The sequence below is a fragment of the Pygocentrus nattereri genome, chromosome 24 (assembly GCF_015220715.1).
Source record: "Pygocentrus nattereri isolate fPygNat1 chromosome 24, fPygNat1.pri, whole genome shotgun sequence".
Classification (NCBI taxonomy): domain Eukaryota; kingdom Metazoa; phylum Chordata; class Actinopteri; order Characiformes; family Serrasalmidae; genus Pygocentrus; species Pygocentrus nattereri.
Genome location: NC_051234.1, coordinates 12,330,159 through 12,354,071, shown reverse-complemented (window position 1 = coordinate 12,354,071; position 23,913 = coordinate 12,330,159). Strand labels below are relative to the sequence as shown.

Below are 23,913 nucleotides of genomic sequence, written 5' to 3'. Positions count from 1 at the left end.
TACAGTGAACCAGAATTTCAAATGTAGGGTTTAGTGATTAGAGGACCATTTCAGATACAGCATAGGTGAACTGTGTCACCTCATATCATGTGTCAACCCAAGTGAAACAGAAAGCCATGGATTAGTGCTTGAAAGTTCCTAAACAGTCTGATCAACTTAAAAAAAGTAAAATATAAATGGAAAATTGCTTTAGTTACATTTTATTCCTAAGACTTTTTAGGAGTGCCACATATCAGTTTTGTGACTGGCCTTAGAGGTTTACCACTGTGCTGAATCACCTTTCCTTTGATTACACTTATACATATAAAATTTTGCAAGATGTATTGCATTCTTGCTTGATACAAAACTTCAGATGTCCAGCAGTCCATGGTCGTTGTTGTCTGAGACAGATCTGGACTGCAGGCACGTGAGCTAAGAGTCCCAGCATTGTCCTGCTGAAAAGATGACTTTATGGCAGCATCTCTCTCTCTCTCTAAAATCCCGATATACATCTTTGCCTCAATGGTACCTTCACAGATATGCAGGTCACCCACGCCATGGGTGCTGATCTCCACACCATAACAGATGTTAGCTTTTGTACGTGTCACTAATAAGTCAGGATGGTCCCTTTCATCTTTGACACTGGGAACTCATTGTCTGTTTTTCCCCAAAACAAGCTGAAACATGGACTTACCACACATGTCCACTGCCTTTTATACCATTGGAGATGAGCTTGGTCCTAAGGAACTCAGCAGTGTTTCAGCGTAGAAGTGATATAACTCTTTCTGTTGGTGAAATAGATCTTTAAGTTTCTTGTTGCAGCGGCGGACTGTGCTAAATGACAGCTGATTTCTGAAGAACTCCTGAGCTGATGTCACAATATTTTGCACAGTAGCTGACAATTTCTCATGCAGTGCCATCATGGAGGGTTCTGGCTTTGCCTACACAGACAGAGATTTCTCCGTAATCTTCTATCATTTCACAAGATTACATACTGTACATCATGAAATTCGTAAGATCTTTACAGTCTTATGTTGAAAAATGTTCTGTTGGAACTGTGTGACAGTTCTCTTGTGAGGTTTGGCACAAAGTGGAGAGCCAAGGCCCATCTTTGCTTCCTCTGCACCCAATCATGCTGCCCTCACCTGTTATCAATCCACCTGAAATGTTTCAAAATGTTCTTATTTTGCCTGTCCCAACTTTTTTGTGTGTTGAAATCATCAAATTAAAAATCTGTTTATATTTCCATACTGCAATAATATTGGTCAGTGAAAACATTGGAAACCTTTTGTACATTTGTGGGAAAATGCCTCCAAATTACATATTTTGTCCAAAAATTTCAAATTGCTTCATAAAATGTACGCTCAATATAGCGCCAAATTTACCAAAATCCTTTCATGTGAGTTTTTCGACTGTTCATAAATTACCTAATTTTTACTCCATGGCATTAAAATGCCTCCAAATTATGTATTTTATCTCAAATAATTCAAATTCATTTATAAAATATACATTCGATATAGCGCCACATTTACCAAAACATATGTCTTACCTTCATTTGTGTTTTTCACTATCACTTATACTAGATCATATTAGCCTATAACACTTATTCTAGCTTTTATTGGCCTATATCCCCTTTACTAGCTTATATAAGTCCATATAACTTTTTCTAGACCATGTTAACCTGTTAGCCTATATCACTTACACTAGCCTATATTTGCCCATATCACTTTTACTAGCCTATATTAGTCTGTATCACTTTTACTAGACTATATTAGGCTATGTCACTTATGCTAACCTATCATATATCACTTATATTAGACCATATTAACGTAAATCACTTATACCAGCCTATATTAGTCTCTATCACTTATATGAGTCTATACTAGCCGATGTTGGCCTATATCACTTATACTAGCTTACATTAGTCTATACCATGTATACTAGCCTACATAGCCTTCATTTGTGTTTTTCGCTATCACTTATAGTATACTGGCTCAGATGTGTGTTGACAGCAATTATTTGCGTCCCCTTTAATGTGGTTAAAATTGATATTAAATTGACGGCCCTCTGGTGAACTTTGTAAACAGACAACAGAGCAGAACTTTTGAGCTCTGTCTTTGAAATCAATGAGATTTTTGCACAGATACCAAAGTGTCCTTGTGCACGTGGCCTTAGCATTTGACAGAGTGACAGTGAGCGATAAGAATCTACACGTCTGTGTAAATCTCACCTGAGTGCCACTGACCCTACTAGTGACACAGTTGCTGCACAGACATGAACTAAATCACAGACACTGATTCACCTGCCTTACTGCACACTGAGCTCTTCTCACATTCACACTGACAGGTGATTGTCACCGGCTCTAACAGCTGTTACTGCTTTTCATTGGTGACTCTGGAGCCCTGCTGGTGTCATCTGGTATAAATAAAGTAATTTGGGGCCATCACTAAGTAAGGCGTGGGAAAGAGATCCTAATTTGTGGCCAAAATTTAGTAAGGCATGGAAACAACATCATTTCAGTGATCATGCCTTATTAAGCTGTGTTCAAGTCTTAATTATCTCATTCTCATGCCTTACTAAGTTGTGGCCACTCATTAGGATCTTGCTCCAATGCCTTACTAAAATAAGTTGTGGCCATGACTTATCTTATTCCCACACCTTACTTAGTCATGGCCACGACTTAATTATCTCGTTCCCATACCCTACTAAGTCACGGCTACTACTTAATTATCTTGTTCTCATGCCTTACTAAGTCATGGCTGTGACTTACTTGTTCCCACGACTGACTTACAAAGTCATGGCCACTCCTTAATTATCTTGTTGTCACACCTTACTAAGTAGTAGCCACAAATTAATTACCGCATTCCCATGCATTACTAAGTCATGGCCACAAGTTAATTATTTAATTCCCATGCCTAACTAAGTCATGGCCCTAACTTAATTATCTTGTTCCTACACCTTACTAAGTCATGGCCATGCAATATTTTTATTTTTGTGCGATGCATCCAGCAGAGCTGTGCAGATAACGCTGATTCTCACAGATCTGTTTTTTTACTGAGTGAATTTAGGTGCACTTAATAATGTGATAACTGCAGAAAATCTGATTTTGTCATTAATTAGTTCAGTGTGATTTCATGCACTTGAGTAATCAGATAATGAGGAAACTCCAGGTCTTCATGAGTAAACAGATTTCTGCTTAACAACCAGCCAGTGAACTCACAGAGTAAGGCGTGATGCAAACATAATGTAAAACTCAAACTTCATAAAATATCGCACTGCTTCACCTGAACTCATGATCATACATCATCTAGCAGATGAAGTATATTTAAATGTTTGGTCAAGCATGTATTTAGTTTCAGCGTCAATCCAATAGTGTTTTGCCGCGTCTTGCGGCAACGCTTCTTGCTTATTTCCTGTACTGCAGTTTGTTTTCACAAATGCTCAGACTGAGAAATCCAAAAGAAATCAGAGTAAGTTTACAGCACTGAGAAATCTGATTACTGAGCTGAAATTCTGCCTCTTTATCAAATTTCTTAATCGGATTTCTAGATCATAGTGTGGTGTTTACATGACCACTTGAATAATCAGATAACTGCAGAAATCTGATTATGATCGGATTATTGAGCATGTAAACACCCTTAGTGTTACTCTTATTGGCCAGTCATCAGTTATCACTGCTTAATATAAATATTTTAGTCCAATCACAGGCTGTTTTTTTATACTTCATATTAATGTTTAAATATTTTTCTCTGTTCATTTTGCTGTTGTGTTATTGTTTGCTGTCCGATGTTTACCAGAGGAGGATGGGTTCCCCTTTTGAGTCTTGGTTCCTCTCAGTGTTTCCTAATCTTACTCTTATGGAGTTTTTCCTGCCACCGGTGACACTCATGGGGTCTCGGACCTGAACTGTTCTGTAAAGCTGTTTTGTGACAACACCTGCTGTAAAAAGTGCTATATAAATAAACTGTGACTTGACTTGATTTTACTGAACAGTGACCCAGAAACTGCTTCGTTCGTATTTTTGACGCAATTTTTATATTAAATACACTTGTGAAGACCTATGCAACGTTTATGATGGTTTCCCAGCAGCACTGTTTATGTGTATTAGTCGGTGACAGCTCCTGGACGTTATTTATATTCCGCTTTTATTGTCTCTGTGAAAGTTGAAGCTGTAAAGTTGAAGGTCAGAGCAGTAAGAAGATTTGGCTGCCGAATGCCAGTGACCTGCGTAACAAACATCTCAAGGATAAGCAGAATCTGAGGAGGAGCTTTATGGCTGAGGAGTCTAAAATGTTACATAACTCCAGAAAATCGCTTATTTAACTTGTGATTTCCACACAAACTCCACTGATAATGCTTTAAAGTGTGCATTACTCTGCCATTCAGAGGTTTAAATAACACTTTATCTGCATGATGAAAAACCACAGACTAAAATTAATATGTTCACTGAATATATCATAATATAACTTAAAATTGCTACTAAACTCCTTTGGCCTGTTTAAATGCATAGTTTCATCCATCTATCCAATCATGCCTTCATCCATACAGGGACAGTCTGGTAGTGATATAGATTAATATTGGCTAATAAGTCATATGGGTTAGTAATGTTATAAGCTATAAAGTTATACAGGCTAATCTAATATACGTCATATAGGCTAGTAGCAATGTGCTAGCAAAGTACATGAGCTAGTATAGACTAATCATATAGAATATCATAGGCAAATTGTCATATAGGCCAGTATATAGCTAATATAGATTAAATAGGCTAGCAGTGACATAGACTAATATATATATATACTAATATAAAACTCAAATAGGCTAACATTGATAAAGGCTAACATATAAGCTAATGCAGGTAGCTTTGCAGTGATGTAGGCTAAAATATAAGCTAATATAAAAGTCAAGTAGGCCAGAAGTGATATAGGCTAATACTTCTGCTAATAACCCCTAGGTGTGAATGTGTGTGTGAATGTCTGTCTGCCCTGTGATGGACTGGCAACCTGTCCAGGGCATATCCTGCCTTCTGCCCAATGACAGCTGAGATAGCCTCCAGCATACAACATGCTAGCAGTGTTACATTTACATAATTAGGATTTGTATACAAGCCCAATTCCAATGAAGTTGGGACGTTGTGTAAAATATAAATAAAAACAGAATGCAGAATTGTCTTGCTGAATTGTCAGAATTGTCTTGCTGAAATAAGCAGGGATGTCCCTGAAAAAGACGTTGCTTGGATGGTAGCATATGTTGCTCCAAAACGTGTAAGTACCTTTCAGCATTAATGGTGTCTTCACAGATGTGCAAGTTACCCAAGCCATGGGCACTAACACACCCCCACACCATCAGAGATGCTGGCTTTTGAACTTTGCGCTGGTAACTATCCAGACAGTCCTTTTCCTCTTTGGCCTGGAGCACACAACATCCATAATTACAGAATGATGTTCATACAGAAAACCTACATTTTATAAAATTAATTTTGAAACTTGACAGATGAAATTTTAAATTTGATACTGAATCTGATGAATTACAGCCTCAGTAATGAGCCTCTTTATTTCTCCATTAGCTTTACCTTATTCTGTGTTGAGTTTAGAGTTCAGTCTGTTATCAGTTACACTAAGTATTTAGGATGTGATTTACTGATTAGGCAAGACAAACATTCATAATAACTAATAACTAATTGGAGCAAAACTTGAAAATCCTGCACAGATGTTTTGACATATAAATCCACAACCCGGACCAACCCGAGGTGAGTTGGCTTGGAAATACCCAGCATGCTTATTACATTTAGTCCATGTTCATAGAGAACAGTAAACACATAATTAGGTCTATCACTGTAACTCCACTGCCATCTAGTGTCCGTCACCTACTGTAACCACACATTACAATTAGCAAAAACACTTGCATGCTTATTTTGGCATCAGTGTGTGAATCAATTTATCATTTTACAATTTAATTCTTGTATCATTTACAGTAGGCTCTGAAAATAAATCTACATTATAGTCCTACAACACTACACCCTGTTACCTGAAAGATAAATTATCCTTTACATTTTCAGTGATCGCATTAATTGATTAAGCTATTTTTGAACTACAAACCTGTCCATGTATTTATTAACAGCATAAAAAAACTCAGATCATATATATATACACTACACTGCTCAAAAAAATAAAGGGAACACTTAAACAACACAATATAACTCCAAGTAAATCAAACTTCTGTGAAATCAAACTGTGAAATCAAACTGTCCACTTAGGAAGCAACACTGATTAACAATCAATTTCACATGCTGTTGTGCAAATGGAATAGACAACAGGTGGAAATTATTGCCAATTAGCAAGACACACTCAATAAAGGACTTGTTCTGCAGGTGGGGACCACAGACCACTTCTCACTACCTTTGCTTTCTGGCTGATGTTTTGGTCACTTTTGAATGTTGGTGGTGCCCGTGGTAGCCTGAGACGGACTCTACAACCCACACAAGTGGCTCAGATAGTGCAGCTCATCCAGGATGGCACATCAGTGCGAGCTGTGGCAAGAAGGTTTGCTGTGTCTGTCAGCGTAGTGTCCAGAGGCTGGAGGTGCTACCAGGAGACGTGGAGGAGGGCAACAACCCAGCAGCTGGGCCGCTACCTCTGTCTTTGTGCAAGGAGGAACAGGAGGAGCACTGCCAGAGCCCTGCAAAATGACCTCCAGCAGGCCACAAATTTGCATGTGTCTGCACAAACGGTTAGAAACCGACTCCATGAGGATGGTATGAGGGCCTGACGTCCACAGATTGGGGTTGTGCTCACAGCCCAACACCATGCAGGATGCTTGGCATTTGCCAGAGAACACCAGGATCGGCGAATTCGCCACTGGCGCCCTGTGCTCTTCACAGATGAAAGCAGGTTCACACTGAGCACATGTGACAGAAGTCTGGAGACGCCGTGGAGAGTGATCTGCTGCCTGCAACATCCTTCAGCATGACTGGTTTGGCAGTGGGTCAGTAATGGTGTGGGGTGGCATTTCTTTGGAGGGCCGCACAGCCCTCCATGTGCTCGCCAGAGGTAGCCTGACTGCCATTAGGTACCGAGATGAGATCCTCAGACCCCTTGTGAGACCATATGCTGGTGCAGTTGGCCCTGGGTTCCTCCTAATGCAGGACAATGCTAGACATCATGTGGCTGGAGTGTGTAAGCAGTTCCTGCAAGATGAAGGCATTGAAGCTATGGACTGGCCTGCCCGTTCCCCAGACCTGAATCCGATTGAGCGCATCTGGGACATCATGTCTTGCTCCATCCACCAACGCCACATTGCACCACAGACTGTCCAGGAGTTGGTGGATCCTTTAGTCCAGGTCTGGGAGGAGATCTCTCAGGAGACCATCCGCCACCTCATCAGGAGCATGCCCAGGCGTTGTAGGGAGGTCATACAGGCAAGTGGAGGCCACACACAATACTGAGCCTCATTTTGACTTGTTTTAAGGACATCACATCAAAGTTGGATCAGCCTGTAGTGTGTTTTTCCACTTTAATCTTGTGTGACTCCAAATCCAGGCCTCCATTGGTTAATAAATTTGATTTTCATTGAATTTTGTGTGATTTTGTTGTCAGCACATTCAACTTTGTACAGAACAAAGTATTCAATGAGAATATTTCATTCATTCAGATCTAGGATGTTATTTGAGTGTTCCCTTTATTTTTTTGAGCAGTGTAGATTTCCAAAAGCATTTGTTCATCTGCCTTCACACGCCTATGAGCTTGAGTGAGATCCCATTCTTAAATCCGTAGGGTTTATATGATGTTGGCTCACCCTTGGCAGTTATAACAGCTTCAACTCTTCTGGGAAGGTTTTCTAAAAGGTTTTCTTTCTAAAAGAGTGTGTTTATGGGAAAGTTTGACCATTCTTCCACAAGTGCTTTTGTGAGGTCCTGGCTCACAGTCTCCATTCTAATTAATCCCAAAGGTGTTCTATGGGGTTCAGGTCAAGACTCTATGCAGGCCAGTCACGTTCTTCCACACCAAACTTGCTCATCCATGTCTTTATGGACCTTGCTTTGTGCACTGGTGCAGTCATGTTGGAACAGGAAGGGACTGTACCAAAACTGTTCCCACAAAGTTGGGACCATGAAATTGTAGAGAATCTCTTGGTCTGGTGAAGCATTAAGAGCTCCTTTCACTGGAACTAAGGAGCTGAGCCCAACTTCTGAAAAACAACCCCTCACCATAATCCCCCTCCAGCAAACTTTACAGATGGCAGACTGCAGTCAGACAAGTAAAGTTCTCCTGGCAACCCCCAAAATCATCCACTGGATTGCCAGGCGGAGAAGCCTGATTCATCACTCCAGAGAACATGTCTCCACTGCTCTAGAGTACAGTAGAGGTGCTTTACACCACTGCATTCAACGCTTTGTATTGTGCTTGGTGATGTAAGGCTTGGATGTAGCTGCTCAGCCATGGAAATCAATTCCATTAAGTTCTCTATGCTGTTCTTGAGCTAATCTGAAGGCCACAAAGTTTGGAGGTCTGTAGCGATCGAATCTGCAGAAAGTTGGTCGCCTCTGCACACTGTGCTTCAGCATCCGCTGACCCCCGTGTCATTTCCCGTGGTCTACCACTTCATGCCCCCCCACTGAGAGTTGATCAGTGTATGATCTATGACGAAGGATCGCCCTGCTTGGTAGTTTGTCTTTCGCAAGACGTGATTCATTCATGTGGCGTTACTGATGTGCGCATGTAGGTCGTTTCAGGACGCTGGTCCACAGTGATGACATTTGAGCCACTTAGATAAACCATGTGTGAACCATGTTAAAGATCAGATCTGAGCAAAACAAAGGCCTGAACATAGCCATGAAACCATCTGGAACTTAAGAAAATAAAAAAACAAACAAAAAAACCCCACATCAAACAGACTATGTTTAAATTTTTATTAATTCAATCCAATACACTTTTCCCAATGCTCAGCCATCACCTGCAGATAACCGACAATCTGGGCATTCAAACAGTAAAAGGAATTAAAAATAAAGGAATTATCAACTTTATTTCAAAATCAATTTTTCTTCTTTTTCTATTTTTTTGGTTTTTGTTTACTGTAATCAAGGCCTTGACATGGTGTCTACAGACCTGGCAACATTTTTGTATTTTGATTATATTTTTAAAGACATTTTTTATTTTTCATTGTTTTATGAGTTTTATGTTTTTCAATGTTTAATTTTTTTTTCCTTTTTCCGTCTTGAAGCTGGGTTGCTGGGCATCCTAGTCTGAAAGAGAAACACAAATCATAAGCACAAGTCTAACCTCGGTGTGTTCAATTCAGTGATTGAGCTCAGTTTCAGCTGCATTGTTACAGAAACTCTTTACGTACTCTTAAACAGCAGGAACGGCAGCGCTGTTCACAGATTTCTGAGCGGCTTCCTTTGCCTGGTGAGCCTGGAGCACAGCGACTGCCTCATCCACCTGGATCCATACAAACTAGAGTTACTGGCAAAGTATTTAACCCCATCGTTCATCCATCTAGATATAGACACACTAAACAAGGTCTATTTAATCCCACCGTTCATTCACTTACATATGAACAAGCTAGAGCCACCGCAATCAATTTAACCCTGCTCTTCATCCACCTAGATATAAACACACTTGGGCTACCAGGATCTGTTCAACCCCCCTGCCTGAATCATTAACTGTACACCGTTATAACACTTACGAATGTAGCTGCTTATTAAGTGCAAGTTTATCTCTGTGCTCTGACCTTTGAGCGCAGAGACTCGGGAGACTCCAGCATGTGGAGTAACTCTGAATTGTCGATCTCCAGAAGCATTCCGGTGATTTTTCCCGCCAAAGTGGGGTGCATGTTCTGGATCAGGGGGAACAGACGCTCACCTGAAAGCGTAACATTACATAAAGATTATTATGAGAATACTGTTGGAGAACATACTGAAAATTAACAAAAAAAACAATAAAAAAAAGCATTTGAAGTGCATTCTTTGAGATAAATCTGTCCCACCAGGACCTTGCAGTCCCTTTTTTTGTCTCGAATTTCCTCAATTTTCACATTGCGTTTGTTTTGCAGGAGAAAGAGAATAAAAGTGAAAATCTGATGACAAAGAACACAAATGTACCAAAACTAATTGTATGTAAAAATAAGCATGTTTTCACCACGTTTTCAGAAATAACCTTAAAGTAGTAAAATAAAGAGCTCTAAAACATCAAAATAATTTGCACAAATGTTCTTTTCATTAACAGGGAAAAAAAAAAACCTTGTAAAGTTATTTATATTTTGTTTAGTATGTTTTGTGGCTTACACATTTCGCTTATATTTGTCCATAAACCTATTCGTGACTTACACTGTCGCAAATCCTCTTTACGAATAGAGGCATTTATACATTTCTGTTCTTCCATTTGCCAGGAACACACTTTATATGAATCAGATTGCATTGTGCTTGTCTTTAAAATATTTACAGCTACATGATCAACTCTGCATTACACAGCACAAAAGATGTGTTCATAACTAATGAAACCATTTATTCAGTTTTATATGTTTAATATGAAAAACAATACAGTAATCAGACAAAATTGTGGGCCCTTACAAATCACAAATTCTTAAAGGGACTGGCCACTATTACTAATATGGTTAATACCTGAATTCATGTTACAGGGCTCAGTGATCCAGCTGGATTCAGACAGGTACATACCTGAGCCTAGACAGTACAAGAGTGCGACTCACCGAGCATCTGCTTCTGCTCCTGTGGAGGAGCTGCAGCCAGCATGGAGGCTGTGAGAGGCTCCTGACCCTGCACGTGCACTGCAGGCTAGGGATGAGACGGAGAATAACTAAATTTAACTTTTAAAAATATGTGCCAAAACCTAAATGAAGACATTACAGTTACTGCAGATGCCTGTGGGGGAAGACTGGGTTTAGTTAACTCAGAACTAAAACAGACATTATCTCATCTTAACTGGCAATAAAAGGTACCTGCTGCATGGGCACCTGTGGCTGTGTGCTCAGGTGCTGCTGCGGGTTGCGCACTCCTGGGGCGTATTTGTACTGTGGCACTGCTCTGACCGGAGCGGTTCCTGTAGCTGCTCCTGCATTGGTTGGCCGTGGGCCAAGAGGCTGAGAGGCTGCAGACCAACAGGACCAGAATTAGTCTTCTACTCACTGATGTGTAAAACTGACCTACATGGCTGCGAGAGACTTACTCATGCGCTGAGAGGCCATCACACGGGGGACCTGAGAGGCAGTGGGTCGGACGGTGCTGAAGGCCTGTGGGCGGGGCGCAGTGGGCCTGATGGCGTTCGGCATGTTCTGGAAATCTGAAGTGAAATAGAGAATAGAGGGACATGACTTTTTTGGGGGTGGGGGGGGGGGTTACACATTTATTTTGTAGAGATGCCATTGATACAGTAGTAGCTATAGGTATCAGGTTGAAATAATGATTTAATCATTAAATTTTTTTTTTTTTTAATTATTGTATAAATTTACATTAAAATTGCATTGTATTGCTGAATCAGCACTCACACACATTATAGACTACCTAAAGCACTGAAGGTGATGTAAAATTATAAATAGATACATATATTATCAGTCCTTCTAGACACTAACCAACTGCATCTATTATAAAGAGCAAAATCTGTAAACTGGACTTAGTGCCAAATACTGAATAAAACTCACTGTATTCATCGTTTTTGATTGTTTAAAAAAAAAAAACCTAAGCTCTACTGGCTCTCTAATTTTTTATAAAATTAGAAAACCAGTAGAGCTTTATTTATTTAGTTTTTTTTTTTTTAAATGAAGTGTGTGTACGCACACACACACACACACACACACACACACAGCTGTGCATTGCATTTGTTTACTATTTATAAACTGCATTCTGCAATTTCATCATTCTGCATAAAAAAAACAGAAATACACATTAAAAACAGCAGTCTGGGTGATAAACCTACAGTGTGATGTACGTGTGAGGGACTCACGCTGGGGGCGGACGCTCTGTGTAGCCCAGCGGGGGCTGGGGCGTAGCTGAGCCAGCTGATTGCTGGGGTAGTATGCAGCCCGGTTCTGAGCCTGTAACACAACCAGAGACGTTAATGTGCATCAGCATGGTTTATAACACTAATCAGAAGAGCATTGCCAAACACTGGATAAGAGAATATGCTGGAAGGAAATGGACTATTAAACTAATTATCTTTGCTAGAATGTATCATCGCTGCTGAAACAAAACCTTTCATCTCCTGTTTATGTCCAATATTCACAGCAAATGGAAGAACTGAAATGCTCCAAAATGATTCACTCTTGGATAAAATCTTGAATATTTACCTACAAAATGTTTCTCCTTCTGAAGTGTTAGTTTCTAGCAATAAGCAAAGCTAAATATTCAAAGTTTGGGTCTATGAGACAAAAATAAATAAATAATAATAATATTATAAAAACCCAATATACATAATCTTCCCCCTCAGCTCAAATGTAGTTTTGCATATTGTACCAAACAGCAGTATGAATAAAATTTTGCTGCTGCTACTGTTTTTAATCCATGCTAACATGCTTTAGTCCATGTTTATAGATAATCGGAGAGTCATGAAGTGTCAGAAACCACAATCAAGTATATTAGATATTACTGATCTACTGCTGGAGAGGTAGCATTTAATATTTTAATCATCTTTAACTGTGTGTGTGTCTGACCTGGGGGATGGCAGCCATGAAGTATCCAGATGGAGGGGCAGGCTGGTAGGGGTTGAGGACGGGGTTGGGCACGGCACGGACGCTGGCCATCCTCTGCATGTACTGGTTGGTGAGGTGGGCCTGACGCTCCTCCTTGCGCTGAGCTAGCGCCACATACAGCGGCTTGGTGGCCACGATGCGACCATTCATCTCAGTCACGGCCTTTGTGGCCTCCTCCGGAGAAGAGAAGCACACAAATCCAAAACCTTTGGAACGGCCGCCCTCCATCATCACCTGCAGAGAGAAAGTTAATGAAAGATTAAAAACAAATACAAATTAAGTTCTAATTATATCATATGTATTACCTACATCCTATAACATCTACCTAACACCACATTCACTAAACTTAAAACAAAAAGAGGGAACTCTTTTGCCAACCATAAAGAAAAGGTGACTGGTCTAAAAGTTCAACAAAGAATTTTAAAGTTGAGGAATCTCAACAGACTCATCTGCTCACCAAACAGCTTTGGCACGAAAAAAAATACACCAGAGATGTGACAAAAGGAATGACAGAGCACAAGATGTTTTTTTTTTCTTCTAAAAATATTGCCAGCAAGAAGCAAGGGAGTATGGACTGACATATGATATGCTTGTTGATGACATACATCTTCACCCCATGTCTTGCGCTCTTATTGGCTGTAGCTTGTCGCCAAACTCACTGCCAGCCACAACCAGATCACTACACTGTTAACAGCATAACACTAACTGGCTGCTGGATTTCATGAGCATGTTTTTTGACTGCAGTGTTCCTTTAATAAAGTTGTGTTTGTCTGAATGAATTAAGTCATCTGCTCTTGTGGTTTTTACCTTAGCGCTGGTAATAGTTCCAAACGGTGAGAACTCCTTACGCAGTCGCTCATCGTCCAGACCATCATCCAGGTTCTTCACATACAAGTTTACTCCCTGTTAGCAGGGCACAAGAGAGAGTGTTAGTGCAGAGAAACAGACCACGTCTCAGAAAGCTGTATTTCCCACTTAACAGGAAGCCAAAGTGAGAACTGTCGAACAGAACTGACCCTTAGCTCTCCTAATACTGGACAGACTTGATCAAATTATCTTGTTAAACTTAAGTACATTCCATATAGGGAACAGACCAGTTTCTTCACATTCAGCCCAAAAGCAGTTTAACTCCAGCATCAACACTGAAGTTATAAGGAGCGTTTCAGATGGCACTGCTTTTTTTTTTTTTTTTTTTTTTTTAATTAGGTACACCACAGCTGATCCAAACAGAGCATATTTGCATATCTTAAAGGCACAATAACAGCCTTTTTAACTCATGAATAAAAAGAGGCAGGAAAAGTCAAAGAAATATGACTGCTTGGATTAATAAAAAGTAATTAGGCTGCAGGGGACAAAAAGCAAGTTTAAAAGGGGGGGGGGGGGGGGGGGGGGGGGGGGGTATGATTTGGTCTCCAAGTCCAAAAAGGAATGCCCTTCAGTTCTTCTTCTATTAGACAGCTTATCTGTTAGCAGGACGTTTGTTTAGTGTGGCTGTATGCATGTAATGTGGTTTTACCTGGTAGCGGGTCATGCGATCCTGTTTCATCTGCTCAAATTTGCGTTTGAGCTCCGTCTGCCTCTCTGCTTTCTTCTGAGCTCGGCCCACATAAACCTGCTTTCCATTTAGCTCCTTTCCGTTCATCTCATCCACAGCCTGGAGGGAGAAACACAGTCAACAGACACAAAAACAAACAAGACCTCATGCAACTACGCACACTAACTATGCTATGGTTTTAGCTATGCTAATGTACTTTAGTCCAGGGTAACAGAAAACAGTGTGCCATACAGTGTCAGGTATACAATGATCAAGCATAATGTTATAACCACCTCCTTGTTTCTAAGCTCACTGCCCATTTTATCAGCTCCACTTACTATATAGAGGCACACTGTAGTTCTACAGTTACAGACTGTAGTCCATCTGTTTCTCTGCATACTTTGTTTAGCCCACTTTTACCCTGTTCTGCAGTGGTCAGGACCCCCATGGACCCTCAACAGAGCAGGTAATATTTTGGTGGTAAATCATTCACTTCACTGCATTGACACTGGTGGTGGTGGTGTGTTAGTGTGTGTTGTGCTGGTATGAGTGGTTCAAACACAGCAGTGCTGCAAGAGTTTTTAAAACACCTCAGTGTCACTGCTGGACTGAGAACAGTCCACCAAGCAAAAGTATCCAGCCAACAGCGTCCTGTGACCACTGATAAAGGACTAGAGGATGACCAACACAAACTGTGCAGTAGCAAATGAGCTATTGTCTCTGCCTTTATATCTACAAGGTGGACTGACGAGGTAGGAGTTTCTAATAGAGTGGACAGTGTTTAAAAACTCCAGCAGCACTGGATCCACTTGCACCAGCACAACACACCCCAACACACCAGCACCATATGTCAGTGTTACTGCAGTGCCAACATGTCTTGGTTGGTTCCATTTGAGGCAAGAGGGGAAAACGCAAGTCATGATTTTTCAGCAGACTATCGCTTTGACCAGGTCACAGCCAACATTGTTATCTAGCACACTCACCCTCTGAGCATCCTCATGTCTCTCGAAGCTTACAAAGCCGAATCCTTTAGATTTACCGCCGTCATCAGTCATCACGCGAATGCTCAGTGCGGGGCCTGGAACACAAACAGGAGAGTCATCATTCAAAAAGCCCTTATTAACACACTCTCTTCTTCCTTTCCATCTCAGGATAAGAGATCCTCACCAAACTTGGTGAAGATCTCCTTCAGCTTGTCATCGTCCATATCCTCTCCAAAGTTCTTGATGTAAACGTTGGTGAACTCTTTCGCTCTGGCACCCATCTCGGCCTCACGCTCCTTGCGAGACTTGAAGCGGCCGACAAACCTTAAAGTAAATGAACAAAAACTTAACTGTTATTACATTGGTTAAAAAGCCTCTATTAACAAATTCAATCTGCTTTAACTGAATCACAGAATATGGGCGACATGATTGATGACAAATAGTCAAAATACCATCTGCTGAATAAGAACAGTTTGAAAGGGGTCCTACATTCATATTTTACTCTCTTCTTGTACACATTACTCTTCCACCATCCCTGTATTTTAGAATTAGGAGGTTTTTGTTACTGTGAGTAACAATACGGATGGGGTTAGTTCTCGACTGTGAGGCAGGTCACCTCAGGATGTCAAATGTTTGAGTGATTAGCATAGGATGAGAAATCTTAGTATAAATGACACAGATGGAGCAGTTACTCGATTTACATATCGCCTTCACTCCAGAAAAGATTCGAAAATATTAAAACGTTTACTTTGGCTGTTATTTCATTCAGCCTAAAAATTTAGCTTTCTTTTTTAAGTGAATGCAGTGCATCATCAGCTAGGAAATCACAACTTGCCCACAAATTCAAACTTGTAAGGTTATTTCCAAGTGAAGTTAAAAGGTGAATGGTGCATTCGGATGAGACTAAAATAGGAGAAACACTGGTAATAATTACACTACCCACTTCGTCATGTAAACCTAATCCTGCACAAGTAGGGCTTAGGGCTGATATGTAAATGAGCTCTTTTCTGATTGGCTAACCTGCATTGTTCCCCATTCCAGAAGCAGACAATGTTTAATTTTAAAGTGAATGGGTGCCTAAACACATGCAGGCTGAATAGGCGGATATGTAAATGCTTGGCTTTTGTGACATCACAAAAAGCAACTCAAAACAAGCTGTTTTTGCATCTTAGATTTCATGAGAATAAAAAGAGTACTGAGAAGTAAACAGTTTTGTTTACATTTGTTTACATGCTACAGTTATTTCGGTTAAGCAAGGAGGAAAGTGAGACCCTGAAATGGGCCCTTTAATCTCAATTTACACTGTCGTATGAGCAGTTATGTTTATGAGCAACACAATCAAGTGCATTTAGTGTGGAATAATGCAGTTAGAGAAAACAAACAAACAAACAAAAAAAAAAAAAAAATCGAACAGTTAAACTAAACATGAAATAATTCCAGTCAATAAAATGTTCCCACTTACACTTTGCGATCATTCAGCAACATGCCGTTCATTTTCTCAATGGCTCTCTCTGCAGCCTCGTGGGTCTCAAAGTGCACAAAGCCGTAGCCCTTAGAGCCATTCTCATCACACACCACCTTCAGGAGAGGGATCGGCCGTGAGTACAGGCACCGAACACACACACCAACAGCTCACACTCAGGGTTAATAACAGAGACATCAGTCTGACACCGTGCAACTAAACACAAGTCAACACCGCGTTCGTGCAGCGGCACAACAAACCTCACGTTACCTTGCAGGACAGGATGTTCCCAAAGGCGGAGAAGGTGTCGTACAGAGCCTTGTTGTCAATGGACTTATCCAGGTTCTTGATGAAGATGTTACCGACGCCGCTCTTCCTCAGAGAGGGGTCTCTCTGGGACCACATGATCCGCACAGGCCTGCCCTTGATCACGTCGAAATTCATGGTGTCCAAAGCACGCTCAGCTAGAAAAAAAGGCATATTAGAGACCATCAGCATTGAAACATGACTGACAAAACCACAACACACAAACACCATTAGGGTAAAATTCATACTGTAAAACAACTGCACTAAATTAATTTGTTTACTCAATTATTAAACTTGCCAATGCAAGTCTATTAACCCTGACAATTCCTTGTGCAATACATTAGTTGGTTAAAGGGGAATCCCAACAATTTTGTTTTTAAAAATCCCCAGTATAATTCAATGTTTGAGATGTAATCAGAGTGATTTAGTGTGAAATGGTTCAGACATCTTTACAGTGGTGGTGTTGGGAACCATGGGTTGCCATGACTACAACACAGACATTTTATGTACTATGTGAAACCACTAATGAACCCACACGAGTCTGAGTTTATATGGAATGTTGATGATGGAAAACTGTGGAGAATCAGAAGTAATAAGCTTTCTTTAGTAACTATTATGCCTCACGGCACCCTGCATGTATCCCTCCACCATAAACTGACTACAATAAATTAACTAAACATTTTAAGCCAAAAACCCCATCACAAAACTAATGAAACAATGTCCCAGACGCCAGGCCGTGTACACTCTTAAAAACATATTTCTATAAGGGTTATTTTGTAAAGAAAATGGTTCTATATAGCCATTGCTCATATAACCATGAACACTCACAGAAGCCTCTGCATGATTAAGAGTTTCTTTGCATTATAAAAAGGTTCTTCAGATTAAGGAGGGGGGGGCGTGTTCTGTGAATGTTCATTGCTCTATACAGAACCATTTTCTCTACTAAAGAACCTGTAAAGAACCACCTTCTTAAGTGTGTATTCATAACCATTCCATGTAGTAACTTTGTGAGGGAGGTTTTAGAAGACATCTGGTTCCCATCACCACCACTGAACAACCCTGACTAACTTTCTCTAGAACAGTGTGTTTCACATCGAACCACACTGAACGATCTTAAACAATTATTTGGGCAGGAATTTTGAAAAATTTGTAGTTTCCCTTCAAGTAAAACTAATTAAGAACAGTTAATTTGAAAAAAGTTTTACAGAATGAAGAGTCCAGCATTTTTTTTTGGTTTTGTTAGTTTTGGTTTAATTAATTTTATTCTTCAATTTTTTTGTTGCATAATGATGTTATTTTTGTGTTCTAGCATGTTCTCATGCCAAATGTTAAGTTTAGAATCATTTTACATGCTATTCCCACGATGATGGGGTTTTGTGTTGAGGTTTAGGTATTGAGTCTGAACAGTTTTATTAACTAAAGTGATATTTGGAGTAAGTAGGCTAATAAGTGATACTTTTTTTTTTTGATCCCACAACCGGGGAAATTCCACCTCCGCATTTAACCCATCCGTGAAGTGAAACACCACATACACACTAGTGAACACACATGCACTAGGGGGCAGTGAGCACACTTGCCCGGAGCGGTGGGCAGCCCTATCCACGGCGCCCGGGGAGCAGTTGGGGGTTAGGTGTCTTGCTCAAGGACACCTCAGTCATGGACCGTCAGCTCTGGGGATCGAACCGGCAACCTTCCGGTCACAGGCATAGCTCCCTAACCTCCAGCCCACTACTGCCCCAAATTAATAGATTAATGTAAGTTAATCTAATTCCTCTCAGTAAGAGAGGAGCACTGCCAGCTCCAAATAAACAAACTATTATGCTGTCTGAGTTAAGTTTAACTGCAGAAGTAATGCAGATCACAGACAACTAGAAAGTAATTATAGCTCAGTTATAACCATTTAAGCTTGAACGTTTGTATTCAAGGCTATGAGTTTGCATGATTTTAAAGCAAATTCAATTAAATTGGGATTACAGTACAGACTACAAGGCAGTACTAACGGTCTTATGATTTCAAACTCCATTTAGTCCCAGTTTAGGCTTAAACAGGACCTTGAGAGCTAGGCCTTGAGGCCTTACTGCAGTCATAAAGGCCTGAAGATACAGACGTGTTTGGTGATTTTATAAAGAATATAACATGGCACATATACTTGACTTCAGTGAACATCTTGCTCTTAAAATGCATCAATATGAGGTTAAAAAATAAAACCGTATTGATAGTTAACGAGCTATGGGTCAGACTCCACCCCAAACCCACGTGTTCACCTTCCACAAATGTAGCACATGAGCTTCAAGTATTTCGCTTTGAAACGCGGAAATATGACTTTATGAATCTGAAGTATGAATCTACGCGGCCTGAACAGCTGCAGCCATACTTTTAAAAATAAGTTCCTGTTTTGCTTCCTGGAAACCCCTTTTACTCTTTTTTTATTTCCAAGTAATAAAGATTATCATAAGCGATCAACTCTACACTTCTTAGCATATACACTTTTACAGAAATTAGAAGAAGATCGCTTCATCATATGAGGCTTTTGGAACTATCCGTTCTACCTTAAATGGCGCAGCAGGTAAAGGGTGCCGGAACGCAGCTAATGTTACTGCTCCGTTTAAGGTGGAACGGAAAATTTAAATAAGAAGCCCATAAGAAGCTCATAGATTCGGTTACCATCCGCGGGCTGCTGGAAGTTCACGTAGGCATATCCGAGCGATCGGCGGGTCATCATGTCCCTGCAAACCCGAATAGACAGGATGGGCCCGGCAGGGCTGAACTTCTCGTAAAGCATGGCCTCAGTCACGTCCTGGTGCAGATCCCCCACATACAGCGAGGCCATCGGGTAGCTCGGGGCGCTGGGGTTCATCTTGGCTCCGTTGGGTTTTTATTTTTTCGTTCACGAAGTCAGCTCTGGAGAGTAAACAGCGGTGCTGAGAGCGCGACGAAGCCGAAGATAACGGGCTTTAACTCGCCACGGGCCGGCAGGAAAAGCGTCAAGCGGGTTAAACCAGCGGGCTGTCGTGAGTCGGTGGCCGCTCTAGCTGCGCTCTGAGGCGGTTAACTGAAGCGCTCTGTGCCGCTCGTCGGTCGCTAAGACTACAACTCAGGCTCGAGCTCGGGCTCACGCGCGGTGCTAACCGGCTAACAAGCTAATCCTCCCGAACTGAGGCGGTAAATTAAAAAAAATCCTGCGTCACCGAGTTCCCGGTTATTAAAAATACGATTTTTTGTTGATTTTGTATTTTGTAATTTTTTTGTATTTTTGATATTTTTATATATAAGACGCTGTGCGAGGCCGCGCTCCGGGGCCCACGCGCTCTTACAGCACAGACGGAAACGGGGGGAGGAAGAGGCAGCGGTGGAGCGTCAATAAGAGGCACTCTTCCGGAAGCGGTGACGCTGACAAAATAAAAGTTTCCAAAATTGAAAAAAAGCTGCCGCGCTCAGAAGTAGCTTCAGTCTGCGCACATTCTTTTACACGAAATTCGTGTGTGTACTGTCTGTTTTATGTTTGTATGTGGTGCATTTTTTCTATATTAATTTTGTTGGACTTGATGTTAACACCTGCGCAAAGACAAACTCCTTGTACACCTGGTAGTTTTAGAGAAAAGATTCAGATTTTCATTCTTTAGTATCGATTGTGTATAAATCAGGAACACTACATTGCCAAGGGTCATAATGTCATCTGTCTATATTATAACTTATCGGTGAGTACTTTGGGTCCAACAGAACAAAAGCAAACTATAGATGTTCACTTAGGGCCCGTTTTATTAAAAGTAAATAAATAAGATGCTGGAACACTAATCCAAATGCACACGTCATGTTCATGTACAACAGCGTGTGTCATCCACTTTTGTAGAAAACGTAAATATTCAGTTGAATTAAACCAATTGTCTCTTGGTAACATAATGACTGTTAGAAAGTTGTCAGATACACTGAAAACATTCCAAAAAAGTGCTGCAGTTTTGGACATGTTCAAAACCTGACACACTCTGACCATCCAAATAAGAAGATCCAATAATCCTGGCTGAACAGTGGCTGCACAAACTGCACTGCAGGCCTAGAAGACTTTAGGCTGTCATCCAAGTGCATAGACATGAAAATCCTGACCCAAATAAAACATCCATTTCTGGCCTTCATAAAGGAAAAAACACTAATATTTGTTACACTAATGTTTCAATATATGCTTTAAAAATGGCTCTTCAGGGTTCTTTAGTAAAGACAGTGTACTAAATCACTAGGTTTTGATCCTAATGATTTCTAATAATCCTTTTTTCGGCAGGGAGGGGTTGTGAGCGGTGCTCCACAACAGCTGAAGCAGTGCATTGCACTTAATAATAAGGTCAGGTCACATTTACTGACAGTAATTTTACTGTGAAAATCCTTTATCCGCTGAAAAAAAGTAAACAGAAGTAAATGTAATAGGCTGTGAATCAACCAAGGGGTACGGTTTCTCAGTGAAGGTCTTCTTAAAGGTGTAGATCAGGCTGGGGTCACAGAAGGTCATTTCATCTTTTTTGATGTCCAAGCACAATTTTAATCTCTGTCACTCCTTTTCAAAGTCCAACCGGGTCTCAAGCGAGGTGTCTGGGCAGAGGACAATAGTGTACAGCCTTTCTGCTGGGCATTAAAAGCTCCCGCACACAAAGTTGTTATATGGTTATGAATTCACTGCATGACGACTGAGACACTGTTTTATGATAGTTTTAAGAACTTAAACTCCATTCATGGTGGAGGGATACATGCAGGGCGCTGTGAGGCAAAATAGTCCCCAAAGAAAACGTATTATTTCAGATGTTCTATTATTTTCCATCATCAACATTCCATATAAACTCAGAAGACTCGTGTAGGTTCACTGGTGGTTTTGGATGGTAAATAAAATGGCCATTCTGATGAGAGAACACACTGTATGAACACTGACATTAGACAGACTAATTAGATTAGACTTGCCCGTTTGTACCTCCAACAGTCAGGGCCTGAATAACCTTTTACTTTAACTATGAGTCTCCTTACTGCCTTAGTATCACCAAAGCACCCTTTCGCTTTCGCTGAGTGTCTTTACCAAGCATGCACACACTCAGAAACATGCTGTAAATGAATGTGAGGCTGTAACAAGACCATCTGAGTCACATGTAAGCAGTGTCAGACAGAATAAGGTACTGTCTTAAAATCTTTATTGAGTAACTAAGAATGAGAGTAACTGTAGGAGTTATGTTCATATAATCCAGAAGAAAAAGACAAATGAAGCACAAACCGGTCAGTATGTAACAGTCACACTTACATTCTTCAAGTCTTTACACTTTAATGTTAATCATAAACAATGTAACCCTGTAATAAATAGTGTATAAGAAGCATTATTAAAGTTCTCTGTACCTCAGAGTAACTTAGTGTCCTCAGAGTGACCACAAGGTGGCAGCAGCCAATCATATAGCAGATTTACCCTGAATAATAATATAAATAAGAGCTGCTGCTCAGAATAGAGATTGCTGGATCAGCACACATGGTGTTAGTCCACAGAAGTCCATTCAGAAATGACCAAAAGTACCTTTTCGAGGTGAACACATCAGAACAGAATGTTCCAGAAGAGTCTCTGTGGTCTGTTTAGTTTAACATACTGCATCAAACTCTGCCTACAGCTTCTGTGAATTTTAACCTGTGATTATAAAGGGCCACATCATGGAAGGTTAAATTTTACTGGCATTAAAAAAAAAACAGACTTCGATGTAGTAGTGTACCATTCAGTCCCCCGTCCATATGGTCCATATACGGACACTGACCTGGAAAAATATGACTCTTTTTGTGAGAGTGTCACAAAAACGCACACATTTACATGTATATCCACCTCTTTAGCCTACAACAGTTTAGCCCCGCTCAGTAACACTGACGTTTGAAGAAGCATTCATGCCCAGACTCCTTTTTGGAAGGGGCACAAGACAAGGCAGCTAATCAGAATAGAGCTCATTTACATATTGCTGTTGTCAGAACAAAACCTTGTATCTCCAAAACGGTAACTTTACTTTTAATGTAAAGTCAATGGAAGGTGTTTTTCCAAGTCATTCTGGTCCAGTCATCATGACATTTCCACACAATGTAAAGGGCAAGAGGTACTTTCAAGTTATGTCAAAAATGGACAAAAATGGAGATACAAGGTTTTGCTCTGACAGCAGTGATATATCAGCCTTAAAGGTGCAGCAACAAAAATGTTTTAATGTTGAGGGATGAAGATGAAGAGTGGATGGAAAGTGGTCCAGGAGAAAACATTAAACACAAGAAAAATGTATGATATGGGCCCTTTAGCAGTGTCTGTTCTATGAAAGAACACAAAGTCAATATTCCTGCACGCTGTGTGACCATCGTTGAAACTATTGTTGCATTTGTAATTCCACTTTCAATAGTTCAGGCATCCAAACACATTGTTTAAAGCCATTTATCTGGTGTTCCCACCAGTGAAAACCCCACATCACTCCAGATAAACATAAACACAGTAAATACAATCAAGAATTTCTTGTTCTAAAGAAAAAGTGGTTGATATCTTGTGGGCTAGTTTGAAGAACAAAGTTTTGCATTAGTTCAATTTCATCACCAGCACCTGATTTAGCATAATAAAGTATTGATTAGATAAATAACATATTTGGTGGTAGCTGTAAATGAGGGCTTCTTCAAGGACGGTTAGTGTATCATTGTCATTTGTGTTTATAGTAATATTAGTGTTTTTCTGAGTAATAAATATTTACTGTCCACATAAAGAGCTTTTTAAGTATTATATTCACATAGTATGTGTACTTAGGCATGACAATATATATTACTATTGTGATAAATTATGTCACAGTATTGTTGTATTACAACAACAGTATACAACAGTATAGTTGTATTACAAAATGCTTTTGTATATCTTCACAGCTTGTAGACACTGACCAGCTGCATGTTTCATTATAAAGAGAGCAAATTAACTGGATTTAGTG

General features: G+C 40.3%; 1 protein-coding gene across 2 annotated transcripts; it reads right to left on the bottom strand.

Moving 5' to 3' along the window:
- Positions 1-8,870: 8,870 nt before the first annotated feature.
- Positions 8,871-20,303, bottom strand: pabpc1a (poly(A) binding protein, cytoplasmic 1a). Of its 2 annotated transcripts, none has more exons than XM_017703929.2 (15): positions 19,625-20,303; positions 16,925-17,118; positions 16,655-16,770; positions 15,377-15,516; positions 15,193-15,287; positions 14,192-14,329; positions 13,483-13,578; positions 12,637-12,909; positions 11,904-12,021; positions 11,157-11,270; positions 10,930-11,078; positions 10,681-10,765; positions 9,706-9,836; positions 9,322-9,413; positions 8,871-9,217 (listed from the first exon to the last, which is right to left on the bottom strand). In XM_017703929.2, exons 1-14 carry the CDS (start codon positions 19,815-19,817, stop codon positions 9,324-9,326), a joined length of 1,932 nt encoding a protein of 643 aa, XP_017559418.1. In that variant the 5' UTR covers positions 19,818-20,303; the 3' UTR covers positions 8,871-9,217; positions 9,322-9,323. The 2 variants fall into 2 exon arrangements, with proteins under 2 accessions (XP_017559418.1, XP_017559419.1); XM_017703930.2 differs by having other exon boundaries at positions 11,931-12,021; positions 19,625-19,817.
- Between the last annotated feature and the right edge of the window lie 3,610 nt (positions 20,304-23,913).